Below are 20,142 nucleotides of genomic sequence, written 5' to 3'. Positions count from 1 at the left end.
CTGGTACCTCCCCACAAAGGGTCAACATGGATATTCAACCATGAAACTCATAAAACCCGAAATTAACACCCGATTAAAATCAGACTTGGTACATACCATTATTTCCATCAACGCAAGATCTGTTATAAAAATAGTAGAAGCTGAGCTATTCCTTCTGGTACCTCTACCACATAGTGTTCAAGATTTTGAAAAATAAAACGCTTAAAGAACAACATGTTATGAAGATGTTATATATCAGCAAACCCCATCTTCACTCAAAAAGGGTCACAATTTTCAAAACAAGTCAGAGTTTCTAAACAACTTGCTATATCTAAATATTTCTCTCAACCAGTAACCTGAGATGCATATGGAATTTATGATTTCGCATAAAATTGATTTTCTTGTAATTTTGCCCATACCACTATTTTTAGCTGTATTAGATGAAGTATGACAATGGAATATTTCGGTCCACTATATCTGGTACGTCATGCACATTTTAACATTTTCTACAAATTATCACTTATCTCATATAAAGTGAATGAAATAGACGATATAGTCCAAACCTGGCACATCGCAATATTTATATCATATTTATTTCGGAACCTACTATATAGAGGGTCAACAACTTAAATAATCATTACAAAAGTCAAAATATATTTAAACAAGTAAAATGGTCGTTTTTTCCGATAGATGTATACGCCCATCCATATGTGGGAGGTTCCGAACCAGTTGGCCACTATTGACCAATTCGTATCTGACCTAAGACTGATATAAATATTACAGCGTGTCAAATTTGGACCATATCGACTACTTTCTACACTTCATACGAGGTATGTACTTATTTTTGGAAAATGTGGAAATATGCTTGAGGTACCAGATATAGACCGAAATATTCCACTTCCATTCAGATAAAAATATTGGTATGTGCAAAATTTGAAGGAAATCGAACATTTATATCTAATTTTAAGAGAAATCATAAATTTCGATACATTGCATATTAATATCAGAATTCTTGTTAAGATAAATATTCAGATATACCAAGGTGTGAAGAATCGCCGACTTGTTTCGCAATAATAGATATAGGAATTGGAAATTGTGACACATATCATCTTTAAAACAGATCTTGCGTAAGCAAAAATATTTGGTTATGTGGAATTTGGAGAGAGTTCGATGCTTATTTCGCTTTTTTTTTGAGCGGAGGTACCAGAAAGAGTGCACCGATATTTCCCGTGTCAAGTCTGAATGGAATCGGATGTTATTTTCGCGTTTCATGAGTTTCATGGATACTCAAAATGTTGATCCTTTGTGGGGGAGGTACCAGAAGGAGTATACCGCTACATCCCATCTTCACACCAGACCTTGTGTTAATAAAAATGTTTTGTTATGTGCGTAATTTGAAGAGGACAAGATGCTTATTTCGGATTTTATGATCGTTTTGGTCAATATGTATTGAGATGTGCCAAGTCTGAATGGAATTGGATGTTAATTTCTTGTCATATATTTTCAAAATGTTGAGCCTTTTTGGGGAAGATACCACAAGCTGTGGACCGATACATTCCATCTTCACACCAGACATTGGGTTACTAGAAATATTGTTATGTATGTAATTTGACAATCGGACACTTACATCACATTTTATATTATTACTAGCTGGCCCGGTCCGCGTTGCCGGCCCCTACTTTTAGTTTTTAATTCATATTTTTAAGGCATTATAGAACACTGATCTGAATGATTTCAAAATAGTCAAAGATAATTGGTCTTTTACACCCATTACCTTAAGATAGGAATTAATTTATTTTTGTCATTTAAATTGTGTGTTGGAAAACCCATAAAGTCCATATTTTTCTTCATAGTATAATTCAATAACGATCCAAAAAATAATATTCGTGATTTTTTCATGTTTCTGCCACAATTTGATATTTCGGAGATCAAAGCATGTAGACGTACATCCCACATCTACGTTCCCAGCCAATATTCTCTTGAGAGTTAAAAATTCAATAGTATACCAAATTTTTTTTTTTCTGACCAAACATTGGTTAGGAAGGTGGATTTGCGGGTACACTAATGTGGGAACTATACTCAAATAAATGCCTATGTGGACAATTATCTGTAAGACGATTCTCTATCCCAGAGTAGCCTAAATACAATTTTTTAGCCAAATCAATTGATGAATGTGATCAAGACCAAGATGGACTCTACTCCAAAAGTCAAAATATTATGAGAAGAGGTTTTTTACACCCGTAGAAACAAAGATGCCAAATAAAGGCCTGAAAAATGAAAGAAAAATGTCGAAAACCCCGAATATAGCTTAAATTATATAATGGTTATACCAAAACGTGATCATTTTTTGCGAGGATGGTTTCTTCTCAAATTACCAACTTTTGCTAAAATGCGTATGAGTAAAATATGGTTAAAATGTAAACTATACTTGAAAAAGGAGTGTACCCTTATCCGGGGGTCATATATCGTGACCTGCAAAAGCGATTTAAGATATCTTGAAAGTTTTTTTTTTTTTCCTAAATGTCCAATTCGCTCTACCATTTTGCACCCTTTATATTCAGTATTTCACTGATTGCAATTCCAATGAATTGCATTTTGAGTTCTCATTGGGCGGATTATTGTAATATGAAAGAAATAGGTCCACATATAAGGGTTATACCAAAGCATGGTCCTATTCTTATAATTATTTGAAAAAATGTGTTGTTCTTCTTAAAATCTCAAATTACCAACATTTGATATACATCTGATATATATTTTGAACAACTGATTATTCATGAAACCCCTAGGAAAAATTTAAAACTCTCTGGTAACTTTTGCGAAGTATAGAGCAAAATATTTGAGGCCCTTTGTGTTTGGTTAAACTATATAAAATGGACCCTAAAAACGTTTGATCCCCCCTTTTTGGGATTGTTATGTACCAACCAAACTGACTACTGATGATAGCGCATAGTCACCGTATAACGTTTCATGGGAGTTAAGGTTACTTTTAAGGTTTCGGAAGAATTTTCCGAGGAAATGTATCCTTTTCTTTCCAAATTTTCAATTTGCTCCACTATTTTATATAGTTCGCATATAACAGTGCTCTTCATATTCGGTATTTCACTGGTTGCAGTCCCAATGAATTTCGCATTTTAAGTTCTCATTGGATGGATTATTTCCATATCTAGTCAATTTCCATTGATTTTTGTTTTCGATTTTCCCCGATTTGAGAATTTTTGCCATTACATCTCTTTTATCGTGTTTTTAGCGATTTTGAAAAAGTAATTATCTTTTAACATTGGTCTAACCGCGTTAAGTTATTTCGATATCATTTGACTGACTTCCATGCAACCCGCCATCAATTTCAGTTCTCAAGAAATCAAGTCAATTAAATAAATTGGTATTAATATTCGAATTAAAAAAAAATATAAAAAAAAACACTACAAATGTACATTAGAAAAAAGTAAGTCAAAATGGAAAAAAATCATGCAAAATAAAACATTACTATTGTACATTTCAAAAGTCAAAATGAAAATGTTAATATATCACATTTTTACGCGATTTTTTTGGATATTATCCTTTTCGGAAAAGAGACAATTCCGAATTTGTTTGAATCGTTAAAATCTGTCCAGCGGTTCTTAAGTTATAAGCGTAGTAACTAACACAACTTCCTTTTATATATATAGATTCAAAATGTTGACCCTTCGTGGAAGAGGTACTTGATGGAGTGGTCCGATATTGTCAATTTTTGCACATGACCTAGCACTGGTGCAAATATTAGGATTTGCAAAGTTTGATCTTTCTGGCCCTCAAATTATTTTCTTTGAAAATTTTAACATTTTGTGGGGGGGAGATACCAGAAGTAGTGGACCGATATTTCCTATTTCCGAACTCGATCTAAGTTTGATAATAATATTACGATGTAGCATGTTTGGATCAAATTGGATATTCCAGCCAGCCAGACAGACGGACGCACGGACATCGCTAGATCGACTCCAAATGTCCTGAAACGGTTTTCGTCCACAGAGTCCTAGGGTCCAAAACCGTTATTTCGATGAGGCATGTTTTGGCCATATCAAATGATATATACCCTCTCTAGCCATATGGCTGAGGGTATAATAATAGAACATTGGCTGAGCGTATACATCTGTCGGCAAAACCGACTGATATTTTTTCACTTGTTTTCTATAACTTCAAAAAATTTTTATCCTTGCTGGAAAAATCGAATTTTGAATCACCATGCCTCGTAACCTGTACTGCCTACATTTTTGTTCGTTTCAGTTTCTCCACTTACTATTCTTGCTGCTTTTATTTTATTTTGTTCTACTTTGTACCATATTTTTTTCTTTCTTTTTTATAAAATACTAAAACATTTGAAACCTTTATTCTGTTGCTTATCTTCAGGTTTACACATACTACTAAAAGTAGACTTCTGTAATGCAACTTCATTGTGACGATAAAGACTCGCTTTCTTCCTTCCTCCGGTTCTTCCTTTCGTATGCATTGCACGAACTGAGTAAATAAAGAGGAAACATTTAAAGTAATAATAATGCGACGTTAGTTAAATGAATGGAATGGCAATTTCAAAGGAATCCTTTTTTTGCCTCTTTTGTTTGGATAGACAGAGGCAGAATGCTTAACAAATTGTAATGTTCTTCAACATATAATGCACTAATTCATTTAAGGATGCTTTGGAGGGGAACGAAATTCAAATAAATTTCAATAAAATGGAGAATTTTAATTGTGTGCAGTTTGCTTTTGTGCCAAGTGGAGAGTACAAGTCGAAACGAAGATAAACATGACTTTGTCCTGTAATTTTTTTAAACAAGAAGAGTTATCCTCGAAGGCATATCATAAATGAATGCCTTTTTGAAATATTTAAGCACTTAGATGCAATTTTCGACTTTTTATACCCTCCACCATACTATGGAGGGTATATTAACTTTGTCATTCCGTTTGCAACTCCTCGAAATACTCATGTCAGGCCCAACAACGTATACAGGGTTGCCCATATTCGACGGACCCATGTTTTTTTTTTTTTTAATCGACGAGGCTTGTCCGCAGGCAACATTCTTTGCGTCAATTGAATTTTGTACGGGAACAAATGCAAATCAATGCGAATAATCCGTTGTAAAGTGGACCGAGCAATGCCCAACTGCTGAGAACGGCGTTTTTTTGGATGTTCTTGGGGATCTCTCAACACTGGCTCGTACGGCAGCGATATTCTCGGCCGATCGCCTTGATCGACTTTTATATGGCCTCTTCGGATTAGAAAGAGCCTTACCAGTCGAAAAATTTTCGTATAAACGCTTAATGGTGTTCTTAGAAGGCGCACTTCTCACATTTTTTAATGTTTTAAAAGCACGTTGAGTTTTCACAATTGACTTCTTATTAATTTCAACTATTTCAGAGCGCTCTCGTGGCGTGTATTGATTCATGGTAAAAATCTGCTTGGACTGACGCTTCAAACGCGGTATGTCATTAAGCGATGTGACATATCTATCAAAAGTTATGGCGTTGCCAGATGGGTTCGTCGAATATGGGCAACCCTGTATGTATTCTTGATCAGCGTAAAATTCTAAGTCGATTTAGCGATGTCCGTCTGTCTGGCTAAAATTTTGCACACACGTTTATTTTGCCAGTAGGCAAAATGGGTCATGTAGGTCCACGTTTTCATATATCCCCCATATAACGGTACCTCCCGATATTCGGTATTTTGAGGATTTTAGCGACATTATCCACCGGAATTGTTTTAAATTTGGTATTTGAAGTTCGAAATGGATAATACAACCTATGACAGAAAATTGTCTGTGCAGGTCCACGTCTTCGTATAGCCCCCATATAACGGTACCTCCCGATATTCGGTATTCTGATGATTTTAGCAACATTATTCACCGGAATTGTTCAAATTGGGCATTTCAAGTTCGTAATGGATACTAAAGCTTATAATAGAAAATTATCTGTGCAGGTCCACGTCTTCGTATAGTCCCTCATCAACAGTACCCCCCAATATTCGGTTTTTTGGTGATTTTAGCGTCTTTGTTCACCGGAGTAGTTTCAAATTACGTATTTAGAGTTCGTAATGGAAACTGCAGTCTGTGACAGAAACTTGTCTAAGCAGGTCCAGATCTCCCTATAGGCCCCATATATCAGTACCTCCCTATATTCGGTATTTTAACGATTTTAGGTACAAGACTCACCGAAATTGTTTGAGATGTCGTATTTGATGTTCGTAATGGATGCTAAAGCCTTTAACAGAAAATTATCTATGATGGTCCAGGTCTTCGCACAGCTCCGATATAACGGTAACTCCCTATACACGGTATTTTGATGATGCGACATTTTTCACCGTTTATAATATGGTAATGGCTTATAACAAACAATGCCAATATAGGTCCTCGTCGTATAGACCCCAGTATAAAGGCTATATTCGGTATTTTTAAGATTTTGACAGAATTTTTAACTTGCTTTTTCAAATTCTCACTTCTCTCACTTCTTTTTATCTTGTTTATTTTCATGTGACCACAATCTGACATTGAAGCTTGTCATAGTATCTAAACGAATTGGAAGATAAATATTTGTTCTCACTTGAAAATCATCCAATTTCCCACTTTCATCGAATCCAATCCAATCATATTTCATTGAAACGAAAATATTTCAACAATTTTCTTTTTTTTCTTACAAAATTGCCAAGCATTGCATTTCGAACCCTTCCAGAATGCTGACAACATTGATAAATGTTTTGCCATTTAAGAATTGAGAATTGATGCTATTTTACATGTGGTTTTAAGCACTCAACGTCAAGTGGTTTTTCTTTCCTGAGCTATTAAAAGCAGAAGGTAGCAGCAACACCAAATGGTTTTTAAGTTTTGCAATATATCTTCTTCGTATGCGCTTCGTACATTCAGATGCAGTCCTCGTTGGGTATGCTAATGCAACTGGGTCTGGTTGAATGATGAAATTGAAGAAAAGGAAACAAACCACCATTCACAATTTCCCTCGCATGAAAATTTGCTTTTGTCGAGATTCATATGGAACTGAAATGAAACGAAAAATGAAATGCTGAAACTTCAAAAGTTCTATCTTATCTACTTATTCTGAGTAATAAATGTATGTTCATACGTTCGTTTATTGGATGCGTATTGTGAAGAGAATAGCTTTGAAATATATGCAAACAATTTGTTTAAATGTGAAATAGTTTTATTGCATTGGCTGATAGCAGAAGTTTAGGTTGTGCACACCTACAATATGCACCTACAAATATGCATATTTATGTAAACTGCTATAAAATCTGTTCACTCGTGCTCTCAGTTTATTATGATTTGGAAGCGGAAAAGTTGTGAAGCCATATGGAGAACATAGGGATTTACACATATTTCTTTATATCAAACTGTGGGATAACTGGTGCGATAACTTTTGCAGGGTGTATCCGACATCATAATATTTTTGTCAAATTCAGTTCAAGTTAGCAGATGATCAATATCGGTCCCCTCTCTTACCTTCCGTTACCCCTAAAAATGTTGGAAATAAAAAAAATTATAAAATTTGAAAATCTCACAAAAAGCATAGCAAAGTATACGATTGCATTCAATCTTGACATACTGCAATATTTTTAGCAGGCCTTGGTAAGGTGGGAAAATTGGCACTAACGTTTCACTCTTTGTGATACATTCTATGAAAACCATCAAAATTCCGAAAAATTATAAATCTTATAAATTGCGAAATGAATCAGGATTTTTTTCTAATCTTATTCACCTAATGTGTAGTTTACCCAACCCAGAAAGGGTTAAAATTTTGAATGATCATACCGCTCTTAAGATGTGGTATCAATTATACCCTCAGAATTATGGCTAGAGTGGGTATATATCATTTGTTACGTCCAAAGCATGTCTCATCGGAATAATGATGTTAGACCCTAGGTCTCTTTTGACCAAATCCGTTTCAGGACATTTGGAGTCGATTTAGCGATGTCCGTTCGTCTGTCTGGTTGGTGCGCACGATTACTGTCGAAGGTAGTATCCGATTCGGTCCAAACTTGGTACATCGTAGTATTATTATCAAACTTAGATCGAGTTCGGAAATGTTCAATATCGCTCGAATCCTTCAGGTACACCCCCCACAAAAGGTCGAAATTTCAAAAAAAAAAAAAAAAAAAAAAAAAAACATATTTTGCTGCACAGAAAGAGAAAGGATAATCCGTTTTTGCTCAAACTTTACACATCTTAATATTTGCATCAGTGCTACGTCAGGTGCGGGAATGAACAACAACAGTCCACCCCATCAAGGACCTCCCCCAGAAAGGGTAAAAATATTAAACAACTATAAATTTTCTTAAATGTGACTTGAGAGTCCGATTGTCTTCAAATTACAGACATCAAAATATTTTCATTAACCCAAGGCCTGGTGTTAAGATGGAATATATCGGTCTACTCTTTCTAGTATCTCCCCCACAAGGGGTCAACATTTTGAATATACATGAAGTGTATAAAACGCGAACTTAACATTCGATTCATTCAGACAATATATCAATATTTCTATCAACACAAAATCTGCAATAAAGATGGTAAAGATCGAAACATTCCTTCTGCTTCATCCCCCGTAATAGGTCAAAGCTTTGAATAACCAAAACGATTATGAAATCCGAAATAAGCATTCAACTCTCTTCATATTTCACACATCCCATTATTTCTTCCAACTGGAAGTTGAAATATATCAGTCCTCTCCTTCTGGTACCTACCCCTCAAAGGGTCAATATTTTGAATATCCATGAAGCTCATAAAACGCGAAATTAACGTCCGATTCCATTCAGGCTTGGTACATCCCAATATTTTCATCAACACAAGATGTTTTATAAATTAGAGGAGATCTAACCATTCGTTCTGTTACCTTCCCCACATTGGGCTTAAAAATTTGAAAAACAAATCGCTCAAAGAACAAACATTATTGCTAACATAAGATCTGCGAACCCCTTCTAGTATCTCACCCACAAAGGGTCACAAGCACCAATACTTTTATCTACCATAACTTGCGAAACAAGTCAGCTATTCTTTACAACTTGCTATATCCAAATATTTCTTTCAACCAGAATCCTGAGATGTATATGGAATTTATCGGAATTTATGATTTCGCATAAAATTGGATATAAATGTTATATTTTCTTGTAAATTTGCCCTTATCAATATTTTTATCTGTATTATCTCTATTAGTATGAAAATGGAGTACTTCGGTCGACTATAAAATCTATCACATATCTCATATAAAGTAAAGGATTTATAAAATATTTATTTAAGTCTCATAAGGAAATGGACAATATTGGCCCATTCCTTCGGGACACACTCCATAGGGGGTCAACAATTGGAATAATTATTACAGAAGTCAAAATATATTTAAATAATCGAATATCGGACTATCGGCAAAACCGGCTGATACTTTTTAACTTGTAATATTTGTTTTCGTTTGCCGACACCGAGTATCGTACTCACAACTTTCAGCTTTGTAGTGGGGAGCTCATACTCCGACGTTACTCATTACTTGGCAGTGAAAAAAAAGTATTTAATTTTGCTTAATAATTTTTAGGGAATACCCTTCTAATTTCAAACTTCTATATAAGGATGTGTGTTTCCATTAGTGTTTTAATGGGTGTTTGGATTCATGCAGCTTTCAAGTTTTTGCTTGCGTCCTTTTTTTCAGCAAAAATGCGAATTTTTTTCCGATTCGAGTCTGGAGACTCAGTCATGAAAAAATTGGACTGGAGTCGGACTCTGATAAAAAAAATGGCAGTACTTCGAAGTTCTACCATTAACTATACTTGGCATTTATAGTAGGGACATCAGTCAAGATTTCTTAAAGGTATTCTTTACACAGAAAACTGGTTAGGGATCTCTTTTACAATAAAAGCTTAAAGAAACAAGTATGGAAAGGCTATGGGCTCCTGCGGGGCCGACCATGTGATACCTTACAAATCTACAATAAGTTAGAAGACCCCTTATGTCCAAATCCATTTAGAAAGATTTCGCTTTTGAAATTATGTCACGGAGCACTGTCCAGATATTACCCTAAACATTTTGACCTTTGACATCTGCCAAAAAAATATTCATCTCCCAAAGCAAGAGGCCCCCCCGTAGCTACAAATTTAGAGTCATGAATATGAATTGCTTGTCTAATATATTTGGCTATATTCGTCAACGAAATCAGCATAAAAAGCCAGAACTTCGCCTTTTGTGTATTTCGGATATCGTCTGTAAGTAATGTTGGTATTTTTCACGCAAAAGTAGTGGCCCATTCTATTCGCTGTCCTAAACTATAATTTCATGCGAGATTTCGAGTCCTTTGGTTTATATTTATGACCTTCATAACGGCTGCAACATCAGGAGCATTTTTAGTTGTTGGTCAATTTCAACCCCTAACTAGATTGTGGACATCTTTGAAAACAATAGGCCTTGTCCTTCTGAGCCTAACCCTACCCTTGTGACAAATTTTCGTGAGGATCGGACGATAATTTCAATCCCTAAATATTATGTGATCGTCTCCAAAAGCAAAAGGTTTCTATTCTGGCTCTAGTCCCACCTACATTCTAAATTTCGTGAAGATCGGGCCAAAATTGCGACCGGTAGAGTTATTACAAATTAACATGGTCAGACGGACGGATGGACGGACGGATATACATAGCTAGATCGACTCAGCTCGGCGAGATAGGAAGATCCATATATACTTTCCTATGTGGGAAATCAATATTTCGAGGTGTTACATAATTTTTGGATCAATCAAACTTATAATACCCACAACACATAATGTTGTAGGGTATAAAAATAGGAGACTTCTTCATAAAGACTCTTTTTTTTTTAATACATCTTTAAAATATTTTTAAAGGATTATTGGGTTCTTTATAAAGATACATATAGAGTATTGTGGTTCCCTGTTACTCTCCACCTCTATAATTACTACTTTATCTCAAAATATTTCGACCATCATCTCCGAAAAAGTAATTTGTTTGCCCACAAACAGCTGAGCCCCTTTTTTAATTATTATGAACTGAATAAACACAATTTTCTTGTTTTTTTTTTTTTGGCATAATTATCCAAATTATTTAAGCATTATCTCATGTTCAACACGATGCACCAAAAGCAAAGAAAAACATCTACTTAAGCCTTATAAGTTGTTTTCTGTTTTCTACTTTTTGCCGGCAAATCCCATAAACTACTCTCCGGCTTGAACATATTGCTTGAATCCTTTTTTGTTTTCTCTTCTTCCTCCCACTTTTTCTTGTTTGCTTTAACCAAACAATTTCCCCATTCGCCCCATGCAGCCATGAATTGCGGTCGCTTTAGTTAAGCCATTGGCTGTGGAAAATGGAATTCTTAACGCATTCCCATTCCCGTCAGCCAGGGCACCGCCACCAAAGTTGGATTCAACGTTAAGCACATCATTTGTTGGTCGGTTTGCTTCTTTTGTGAGGATTTGTATTTTTCTCATGTTTTTTCGGAGCGAGTTGTTTTACTCTATTTACAGTTATGTTGATTACAAAGAGTGAAAAGGATTTTTTTCTGGCGAAGGGACTTTATTTTTTAAATGTGGCATGGAACGATTAGCGAAGGGTTTCTTGCTTTAGAGAATGGAGGATGAGATCTAGGATTTAGGTTAGGTTGAGGATTTGTATATATATATATATATATATATATATATATATATATATATATATATATATATATATATATATATATATATATATATATATATATTTTTTTTTTTTTTTTTTTTGAATGAAATTATTAAAGGACTCTTGTTAATAAAAATGTGATTTATAAGGACTTTTTAAAGATATTGCTGACAAAACATGAGAAGCTTCGGCTCTTCGAGGCTAAAGAAAACATTGATTTTTTTTTTTTTTCAGAAAAAAAAAGATTAAAAAAAGATTTTTTAATACTTTTACCAAAAAAAACCGCGGATGTGTGGAAAGGTTTCCACAAACTTCTACACAAAAATAATATATTCCAGGACTGGAAGAGAATCAGATTTATTGTTAAGAGAAATATTCAGAAAAGGCCAGTTGTAAAAAAACGTCGACTTGTTTCGCAAGTTATGACGGACACAAGTATTGAAATTTGGGTTAGGTATCAAAAGGGTTTCGCAGATATATATCATTTTCATAACGGATCCTGCGTAAGCAAAAATATTTGTATGTGTGAAATTTGAAGAGAGTTGGATGCTTATATCACTTTCTATGAGCATTTTGCTTTTCAAAATCTTGAAAAGTATGTGGAGAAGCTACCAGAAGAAATGGTCCGATCTCTACCATCGTTTTAACAGATCTTGTGTTTGTGGAAGTATTGAGTTGAGTATTTATAAGCTTCCTGGATATTAAAAATTATGACCCATTGTAGGGGGAGGTACCAAAAGAAGTGGACTGACCTTGGGTAAATAAAAATATTATGATATATGTTATTTGAAGAGAATCGGACGCTTACATAACATTTTATAAAGGGTTATAATAAATTGTGGGGGAGGTACCACAAGGAGTGAACCGATATATCCAATTTTCCCATCAGACCTTCGGTTAATAAAAATATTGTGATGTGTATAATGTGAAGAGAGTATTCAAAACTTTGACCCTTTGTATGGGAGGTACCAGAAGGAATAGTCCGATCTCTACCACCTGACCTCGCACTTGACTTAGCACTGATGCAAGTATTGCAAAGTTCGAGCAAAATCGAATTATCCTTTCACTTCCTGTGCAGAAAATATATTTTTTTTAAATTTCGTGGGAGGTACCAAAAGGAGGAGACCGATATTGCCCACTTCCGAACTTGATCTAAGTTTGACAAAAATATTACGATGTATCAAGTTTGGACCAAATCGGATACTCCCTTCAAGGGTTATCGTGCCAGCAGCAGCCAGCCAGACAGACAGACGGACGGACATCGCTAGACCGACTTCAAATATCCTGAAACGGATTTAGTCTAAAGAGACCTAGGGTCTAAAACCGTTATTTCGACAAGGCACGTTTTGACCGTATGAAATGATATAAACCCTCTTTAGACATATGGCTGAGGGTATAAATATTGTTGTGTGTGAAATTTGAAAGAAATCGAATGCTTACTTTGCGAGAGAGTTATAATTATTCAAAAATTTGTTCCGTTGAATAAGAAGAAGAGGGCTGATAAATTCTATCTTCAACGCAGATTTTGTGTTATATTGATCTGATGCTCACTTCAAGGATCTTCTGACCAGAAATTGTGGGTTTTTAACTTAAAATCGTAAATTAAAAAAAAAAAAAACTATTCAAGTATATCCTAAACCTATCCTATAATATGTATGGATAAAGACTTCGTATGGCCTTTTAATGAAAAACTGTGGATTATTAAGGATGTTTTTTCTCTTTTTTTTTTTTTTTTTTTTTCTTTGACCAAAAGAGATTTTTTAAAGATGTCTTAAATTAAAAATTTTGGATTTTAAAAGCAATTTTTTTATAACAACGGCAACTGTCCCATATTGTTAAATGAAAAAATTCAATGCGCTACTGACAAAAAATCGTATATTTTTTGACATTTTTTCGAAGACTTTCATGAGTTTTTTAAGATAGTTTCTTCAAGATAAAAATTAAATAAAAAATGACCTCTTGATTATCTATCGGTAATTTTTTAAATGTTTTTTATTAAGTTTACCCTTAATGAGAAAACATTCGTTGTCCAGCAGTTTCGACATTTCGACATTCCAACAGGCCTCAGCACCATCGCACACAGCACACGCCACCCAAGAATGGTTACAATATGAGGTTCCTCGCTTCATGGCCAGCGCACAATGGCCACCATTATCTCCGGATACCAATTCGTTGGACTATTGTGTCTGGAATATTTTGGAAAGCAAAGTTGGCACTAAAAATTCCAAAATGATAATTCGTGCCAAAGGTGACCAATTCGAACAAATCTAAACTTATTCTAAAATTTGATGCTATTTCCTAAATTTTTTGTTTTCATTCAATAAAATTAAAAAAAAAATTTAAAAACAAGTAAGCAAAGGCTATAGACGTGCAGGGCCGACCAATATGTTCGAAGTCCCCTTATATCCAAACCCATTTTGGAAGATTTCGTTTTTGAAATAATGTCAAGGAGCCCCGCCCAGAGGATACTCTTAGCTTTTTGGGCCGGAGGATTTGGCAAAAGTTGTGGTCCATTTTACAGCTAAATGTAATCCAATGGTCATCCAAAATGCTAGACTTCTTCCCTGTCCTTAACTCTCTTCCGATGCGAAATTCCGTGTTGATTAGTTTCAATTGTGGCCTACAGAGCGACTACAGAATTAGAAAAACCTTAAAAACTTAACCCCAATGCCAAATTTCGTGAGGATCGGACGATAATTGCGACACGCATATAATACCCTCAAAACGTAGTGTTGAAGGGTGTAAACATTTAGAAAATTTACAATTAAAATTTGTAAGTCAAATTGAAAAAATCGCATGCAATGATAAAATATGACAAGAATTGAAAAAAGAAAAAAAATGGAACAAAAATATTCACTTTTTTATTGGTATATTTTTCCGCGATTTTCTTAGATTTTCTACTTTTCTGGCAAAAGACCATTCCGAAGTGATGGGAATTGTGAAAATTGGCCCAGCGGTTCTTGATTTATAAGCAGAATAAATAAGATCAATTCCTACCCATTTACTTATTTTGCTATATATCCGATTTCTTGGCTATTAGCATCACTGTCATGGCAAGAAGTTATCTCTTAATATATTTGTGATTTGGCTGGGGTTGAAAATATTCGCGGTTTAGTGGAAATTTTCCTATTTTCTTACATAAAAGTTAGGGTCTATTTTACCCGCTAATTATTGTCCGATGGCCGCCCAAATTGGAAGGTTCCTGCCCACTCCACTCCCCCACTCGATTGGTTCATAATTGTGACCTATAGAGCAACCGCAAAATCAGGATTTTTTCAGTTTTTGGTCCATTTCAACCCCTAAATATCGTGCGATCATCTGCAAAAACAATAGGGTTCTATTCTGACCATAACCCCACCTCCATTTTCAATTTCTTGAGGATCGGTTCATAATTGCGACCTGTAGCTTGATTACAAATTAAAATGGACAGACGAACGGACGGACATACATAGTTAGATCGACTCAGCTCGGCGAGATAGGAAGATCCATATATACTTTCCTATGTGGGAAATCAATATTTCGAGGTGTTACATAATTTTTGGCCCAATCAAACTTATAATACCCCCAACACTGTTGTTGTAGGGCATAATTATGGCGTTTGTTTTTTTTTTTATCTCACCCGAATACTATATTTGACATCTATCGAAAACCTTACTGCTACTTTCCTACTTGTTTTGTTAAATTTCCTCACATTTTCTCTAAACATTTTAAACCATTTCATACATCCTATTTAAGATATTGATTTTCATCCTCTCTTTTTTTTAATGTACTTTCAGGGTCTCTGCGTGGCCACACTGTTTTGCTTCTGCAACGGTGAAGTTATTGCCCAAGTGAAGCGACGCTGGCGTACTGCATTCCTCAGCAATCGACCTCGGGCCAATTCCTACACAGCCACTCAGGTCTCGGTAAGATTTTGTGTACTTATGTGTGTGTGCGTGTAAGTTTCGGTTGTCGTCTTTTCTTTTCGTTTTCACTGCTTGAATTGAAATGGATGTTTTTGTTGTTGTCCCTGCACCTCCCCCACCTCATAATATTCGCTTGTTAATCTGCTGCTGCTGCTCATTATCATGCTCTAACGCTTTAATTTAATTAATTTTTTATTTGATTGTTTGCTGCTTAGCCAAAAACCAATCAATTGAATTGGAAAATGGAAAATTCCAGAATCTAATCGAACAGCAGAGAACAGGAATTTATAATTAGGGTGTGAAAATCAATTTGCGATTAAAGAGAAAAAAATTGATTAAATTGTATAATTAATATTCATAATTAAAGATTGTCATCTGTGTAAAATTGATTATCATTTCGGAGAAAAAATTATTAAATGAGTAGTCAGGCAATAATAAATAACTATTCGGTCGTAAAGACTTTAATTTGAGAAATATGATAGGTGTCCTTCCTTGAAGGATATAAATATTTTTTTTTGCCCGCAACCATTATTTGTCATTCCGTTTGTAGCTCTTCGAAACACTCATGAGGAACCCTACAAAGGATATATTTTCTTAAGCAGCGTAAAATTCTAAGTCGATTTAGCGCTGTCCGTCTGTCTATTGTAATCCCGTTATCTTTTGAAGGAATTGACATAGAAGACTAAGATTTTGCACACGTGTGTATCTTGCCAGTAGGTGGGTTAGATTCGTAAATGGGCCATGTCGGTCTACGTTTCGTATAGCTCCCATATTCGGTATTCGGTATTTTCATGATTTTACCGACATTATAGTTTGAAATTTTTCAAAATTGGAATTGAAGATCTTAATGGGTCCTAGAAAAAACTATTAAATTTCTCAAGCTCCTTCCAAATGGTGTAGGATATTAAAAGTCCCGTCCGGCCGAACTGAGCTCCTTTTTTACTTGTTTTTTAAGCCCTACAGTATCCATAGTACGAAGGGTATATTCAGTTCGTCATTCCGTTTGTAGCTCATTTTTTTCTTGATCAGCGTGAAATTCTAGGACGATTTGCCCTGTCCGTCCGTCCTCCTGTTGTAATCACGCTAGAGTCAAAACTAATTAAGATAAGAATCTAAAATTTTGCACAGATCAGTCTTTTTTGTGCAGGCAGGTCAAGGTCAAAGATGGGCTATATCAGTCCACGGAATCGCCCCCCGATATTTGGTATTTCAATGATTTTAGCTAATTTTTTAATGGAATTGTCTGAAATTCTACACCAGGATTTCTTGTGAGTACTTTACCCCCTGGAAGAGAATTGTCGATATAGGTCCACGATATCGTATACCTCACATATAACGATACCTCCCGATATTCGGTATTTTGATGATTTTAGCCACATTTTTCAATGGAATTGTCTGAAAATCCACACAAGGAGTTCCTCCTGAGCACTTTACTCCCTGGAACGATATAGTATATCCTCCATATAACGGTACCTCCCCAACGGAGTTGTTTCTAATTTCGTATTTAGAATTCGTAATGAGTACTACAGCCTAAAACAAAAAAAATCACGATACCTGCCGTTATTCGGTATTTTCATGATTTTAGCGACATTATTCACCGGAATTGTTTCAAACTTCTTATATGAAGTTCATAATAGGTACTTCAGTCTATGACAAAAAATCGCGTTTGCAGGTCCACGTCTTCATATAGCCCCCATACAACGATACCTTCCGATATTAGATATTTTCATGATTTTAGCGACATAATTAACCGGAGTTTTTTCAAATTTCGTATTTGAAGTTCGTAATGGGTACTTCAACCTATTACAAAATCGCGTATGCAGGCCCACGTCTTCGTATAGGCCCCATATACCAGTACCTTCCAAAATTCGGTATTTTGACGATTTTAGGTACAGTATTCACCGAAATTGTTTGAAATTTCGTATACTACAGCCAATGACGAAAAATTACGTATGCAGGTCCAAATCCTCGTATAACCCCTATATAACGATATCTGCCGATATTCGGTATTTTCATGATTCTAGCAATATTATTCATCAGATTTTTTTCAAATATTCAAAGTTGCCCATGCAGATCCACGTCTTCGTATAGGCCCCAATATAACGGCTTTATTCGGAATTTTTAAGATTTTAACCGAACTTCTAACGGATTTTACTTTTTGGAAAATGTACTAATTCTTTCCAAATTGTGGAGGGTATTCAAAGTTCGGCCCTGCCGAAATTGCAGCTTTTTATTTGTTATTATTATTTTTTTTTAATTTTATCTTTTTCAATAGCTTAGCTTAAGTATTGTTATCTGCATCGTCATTTAACCCAATCTAATTTACTTAAGTCTTTGCTTCATTTTCTAAAAAGCTTCGCTCCCTCTATTGAAAATACTTCATACATTTATATTATAACAATTTGGTTTCATCCTCATCGCCCTCACTATTTTACCAAATTGGCTTTTTCACACAAAAAATAACCAGCAAAAAAGCTACAAAAAATCCCAAGCTAAAACTTAAATAAACAAAAATGACTTCTATTACCGTTATCTTTGTGAGTTTATATACCGAAAATGTTAGTTCTTTTGATTTCAGTTCGTACGCTGCGGTCCCGCCCTGCCCGGCGAGGAGAAGGTATGACTAAAAGAGATGTCGTCATTGGCTGGCAAAAGACGTGCATCGAGTGCCGTGTCGTCCTCGGTGAGTGGTGAAGGACACCAGCGTCATAATCAACGTCAAAGATCTCACAGTAGTGCCACGCATCAGCAAACGGCGAACTTTGGACATTCTCCGGCATCCGGGCATCAGCAGCCACAACGGGTACCTCATCGGAGTGGCGGTGGTGGTGGCCTTTTGAATGGCTTGAGAAATGTGCACATTTTCCGTCGTCGCAGCACCGTGGATAACTCACGAATACGCCAGCCATTGATGGAAGAGTCCCAGGCCATGTCGGTAACGCCACAACATCAACAACATCATCCGCATAGCCTGAATCCAACAGCAGCAGCAACAACAACGAATGCAAATGCCACTGATGTTTTAATGGAAATGACAACAGACATTAATGCCGCCAACACAGCCACGCCAATTGCCAGCACCACCATTGAGGAGGAAATGGACGATGCCATTGAGGGTGTGGATGATGTGGCTGCAACTGCTGCCATGGAAATAGGTAGCAGATGTCTGACAACGACATCATGTCCAGCCTCGAAGGAAAACGAAAAATGTATTCTAAACAAAATGCCAATGACGACATCTCATGAAAATTTTACTACCAATACAACGACTGCTTTGGTTGCAAACACAACAACAACAATGGCGACAGCACCCGCAACAACACTAACAACAATGCCATCAGCAATATCCCATTTAACCTCATTGCCGAGATGTACCAGCACTGCAACGTCGGCAGTGGCCTCTATCAATGGCAATACAATCAACAACAATTTAACTCAGCCATTGACACTCCCAGCTTCCTGCCATTCGAAAATATACACCACAGCACCTACCACAATATCCTTTGGCAGTGAGAGAAATGAAGCCATCAGCATTGAGTCCAATGCAGGTCAGGCATCCACCACCAATACCACAACAAATAGAAACAATTTAAATTTACTTGGCTCCACTTTGATCGATGAATCCCTTTAGATATATCCTTAGAAAGGACTTTTGTCAACCCCTCCACCCCCAATACCCTGCATCTCCAAGAAAATTTTCATTATCAAATGACTTAAAGGAATATCATGGAAATTTCTTGCATAAAACTCAAGCACCTCATCCAAAAAATTACCCACCAAACAAACAAACACCTAAACACGCAACCACCCACCCACCTGGCACTAACCAAACCTAACCTAAAAAACAAAAATATCGTAATTAAATAAAACTGTAAAGCGGTTATCAGAATTGTAAGAGATTCCTTGTAATCTTAAAAACAAAAAACTCATTTTCACAATTTTTTAAAAATGAAACGCCCAGAGACAACCAAACAAACCGAAGTAGTTGCAAACTTTTAATGAACACCCTGTAAATCGATCTTTACTCTTAGCAGATATTCAATTTTAGGTTAAACGTTTCAAACTCAGTTTTTAGTTTAAGTTAAGATATACTTTCTTTTTGTATTGTTTTTTTTTTTAAGTATAAAATTTTGAACTTGGTACAAGTAACTTTTAAACTCATCCTAAATTAAGTGCAGATGTATGTAACGATGTATGTATATGTGTATTTGTGTAAATATTTGATAAGAAAAAAAGTAAAACAAAACAAAAAAACAAGAGAAAGTGTTGAATAAAATTGCAAAGATTTATCCTAAAACAATGGAGGATGGTTCTTTTTATTTAAATTTCTAAATCTCCATTTAGAGGCAATATATGAATCCTGAACAACAGGAATGTGGGAACCTGGAAGATGACAAAAAAACGGGAGAGCTATACAGGGTGAGATAAAAACAAGTATACAAAGGCTATAGTAGTGCGGTGCCGACTACGTTATACCCTACAACACTACAATATGTTAGCAGCCCCATTATGCCCAAATCCAAATTGGAAGATTTCGCTTTTGAAATTAGGATTTTGACTAGGGACATTTGCCCAACATTTATGCACTCCGTCGGGCTGTTAGTGTTGTAGTCTATTTTACAG

The 20,142-nt window shown here is 35.5% G+C and overlaps 1 protein-coding gene across 1 annotated transcript in view; it reads left to right on the top strand.

The window, feature by feature from the left end:
- The window catches only part of LOC101895877 (calcitonin gene-related peptide type 1 receptor), a 264,742-nt gene extending 245,000 nt beyond the window's left edge, over window positions 1-19,742 (top strand). The window contains 2 exon segments of the mRNA XM_011298341.3: window positions 15,391-15,519; window positions 18,098-19,742. Of these exon segments, the coding sequence (XP_011296643.3) occupies window positions 15,391-15,519; window positions 18,098-19,150 (1,182 nt within the window). The 3' untranslated portion in view covers window positions 19,151-19,742.
- Window positions 19,743-20,142: the final 400 nt, after the last annotated feature.

This window comes from Musca domestica, unplaced genomic scaffold (assembly GCF_030504385.1).
Source record: "Musca domestica strain aabys unplaced genomic scaffold, Musca_domestica.polishedcontigs.V.1.1 8, whole genome shotgun sequence".
NCBI lineage: Eukaryota > Metazoa > Arthropoda > Insecta > Diptera > Muscidae > Musca > Musca domestica.
Note: the sequence above shows the minus strand (reverse complement) of the source record. Positions and strands in the feature narration are given on the sequence as shown.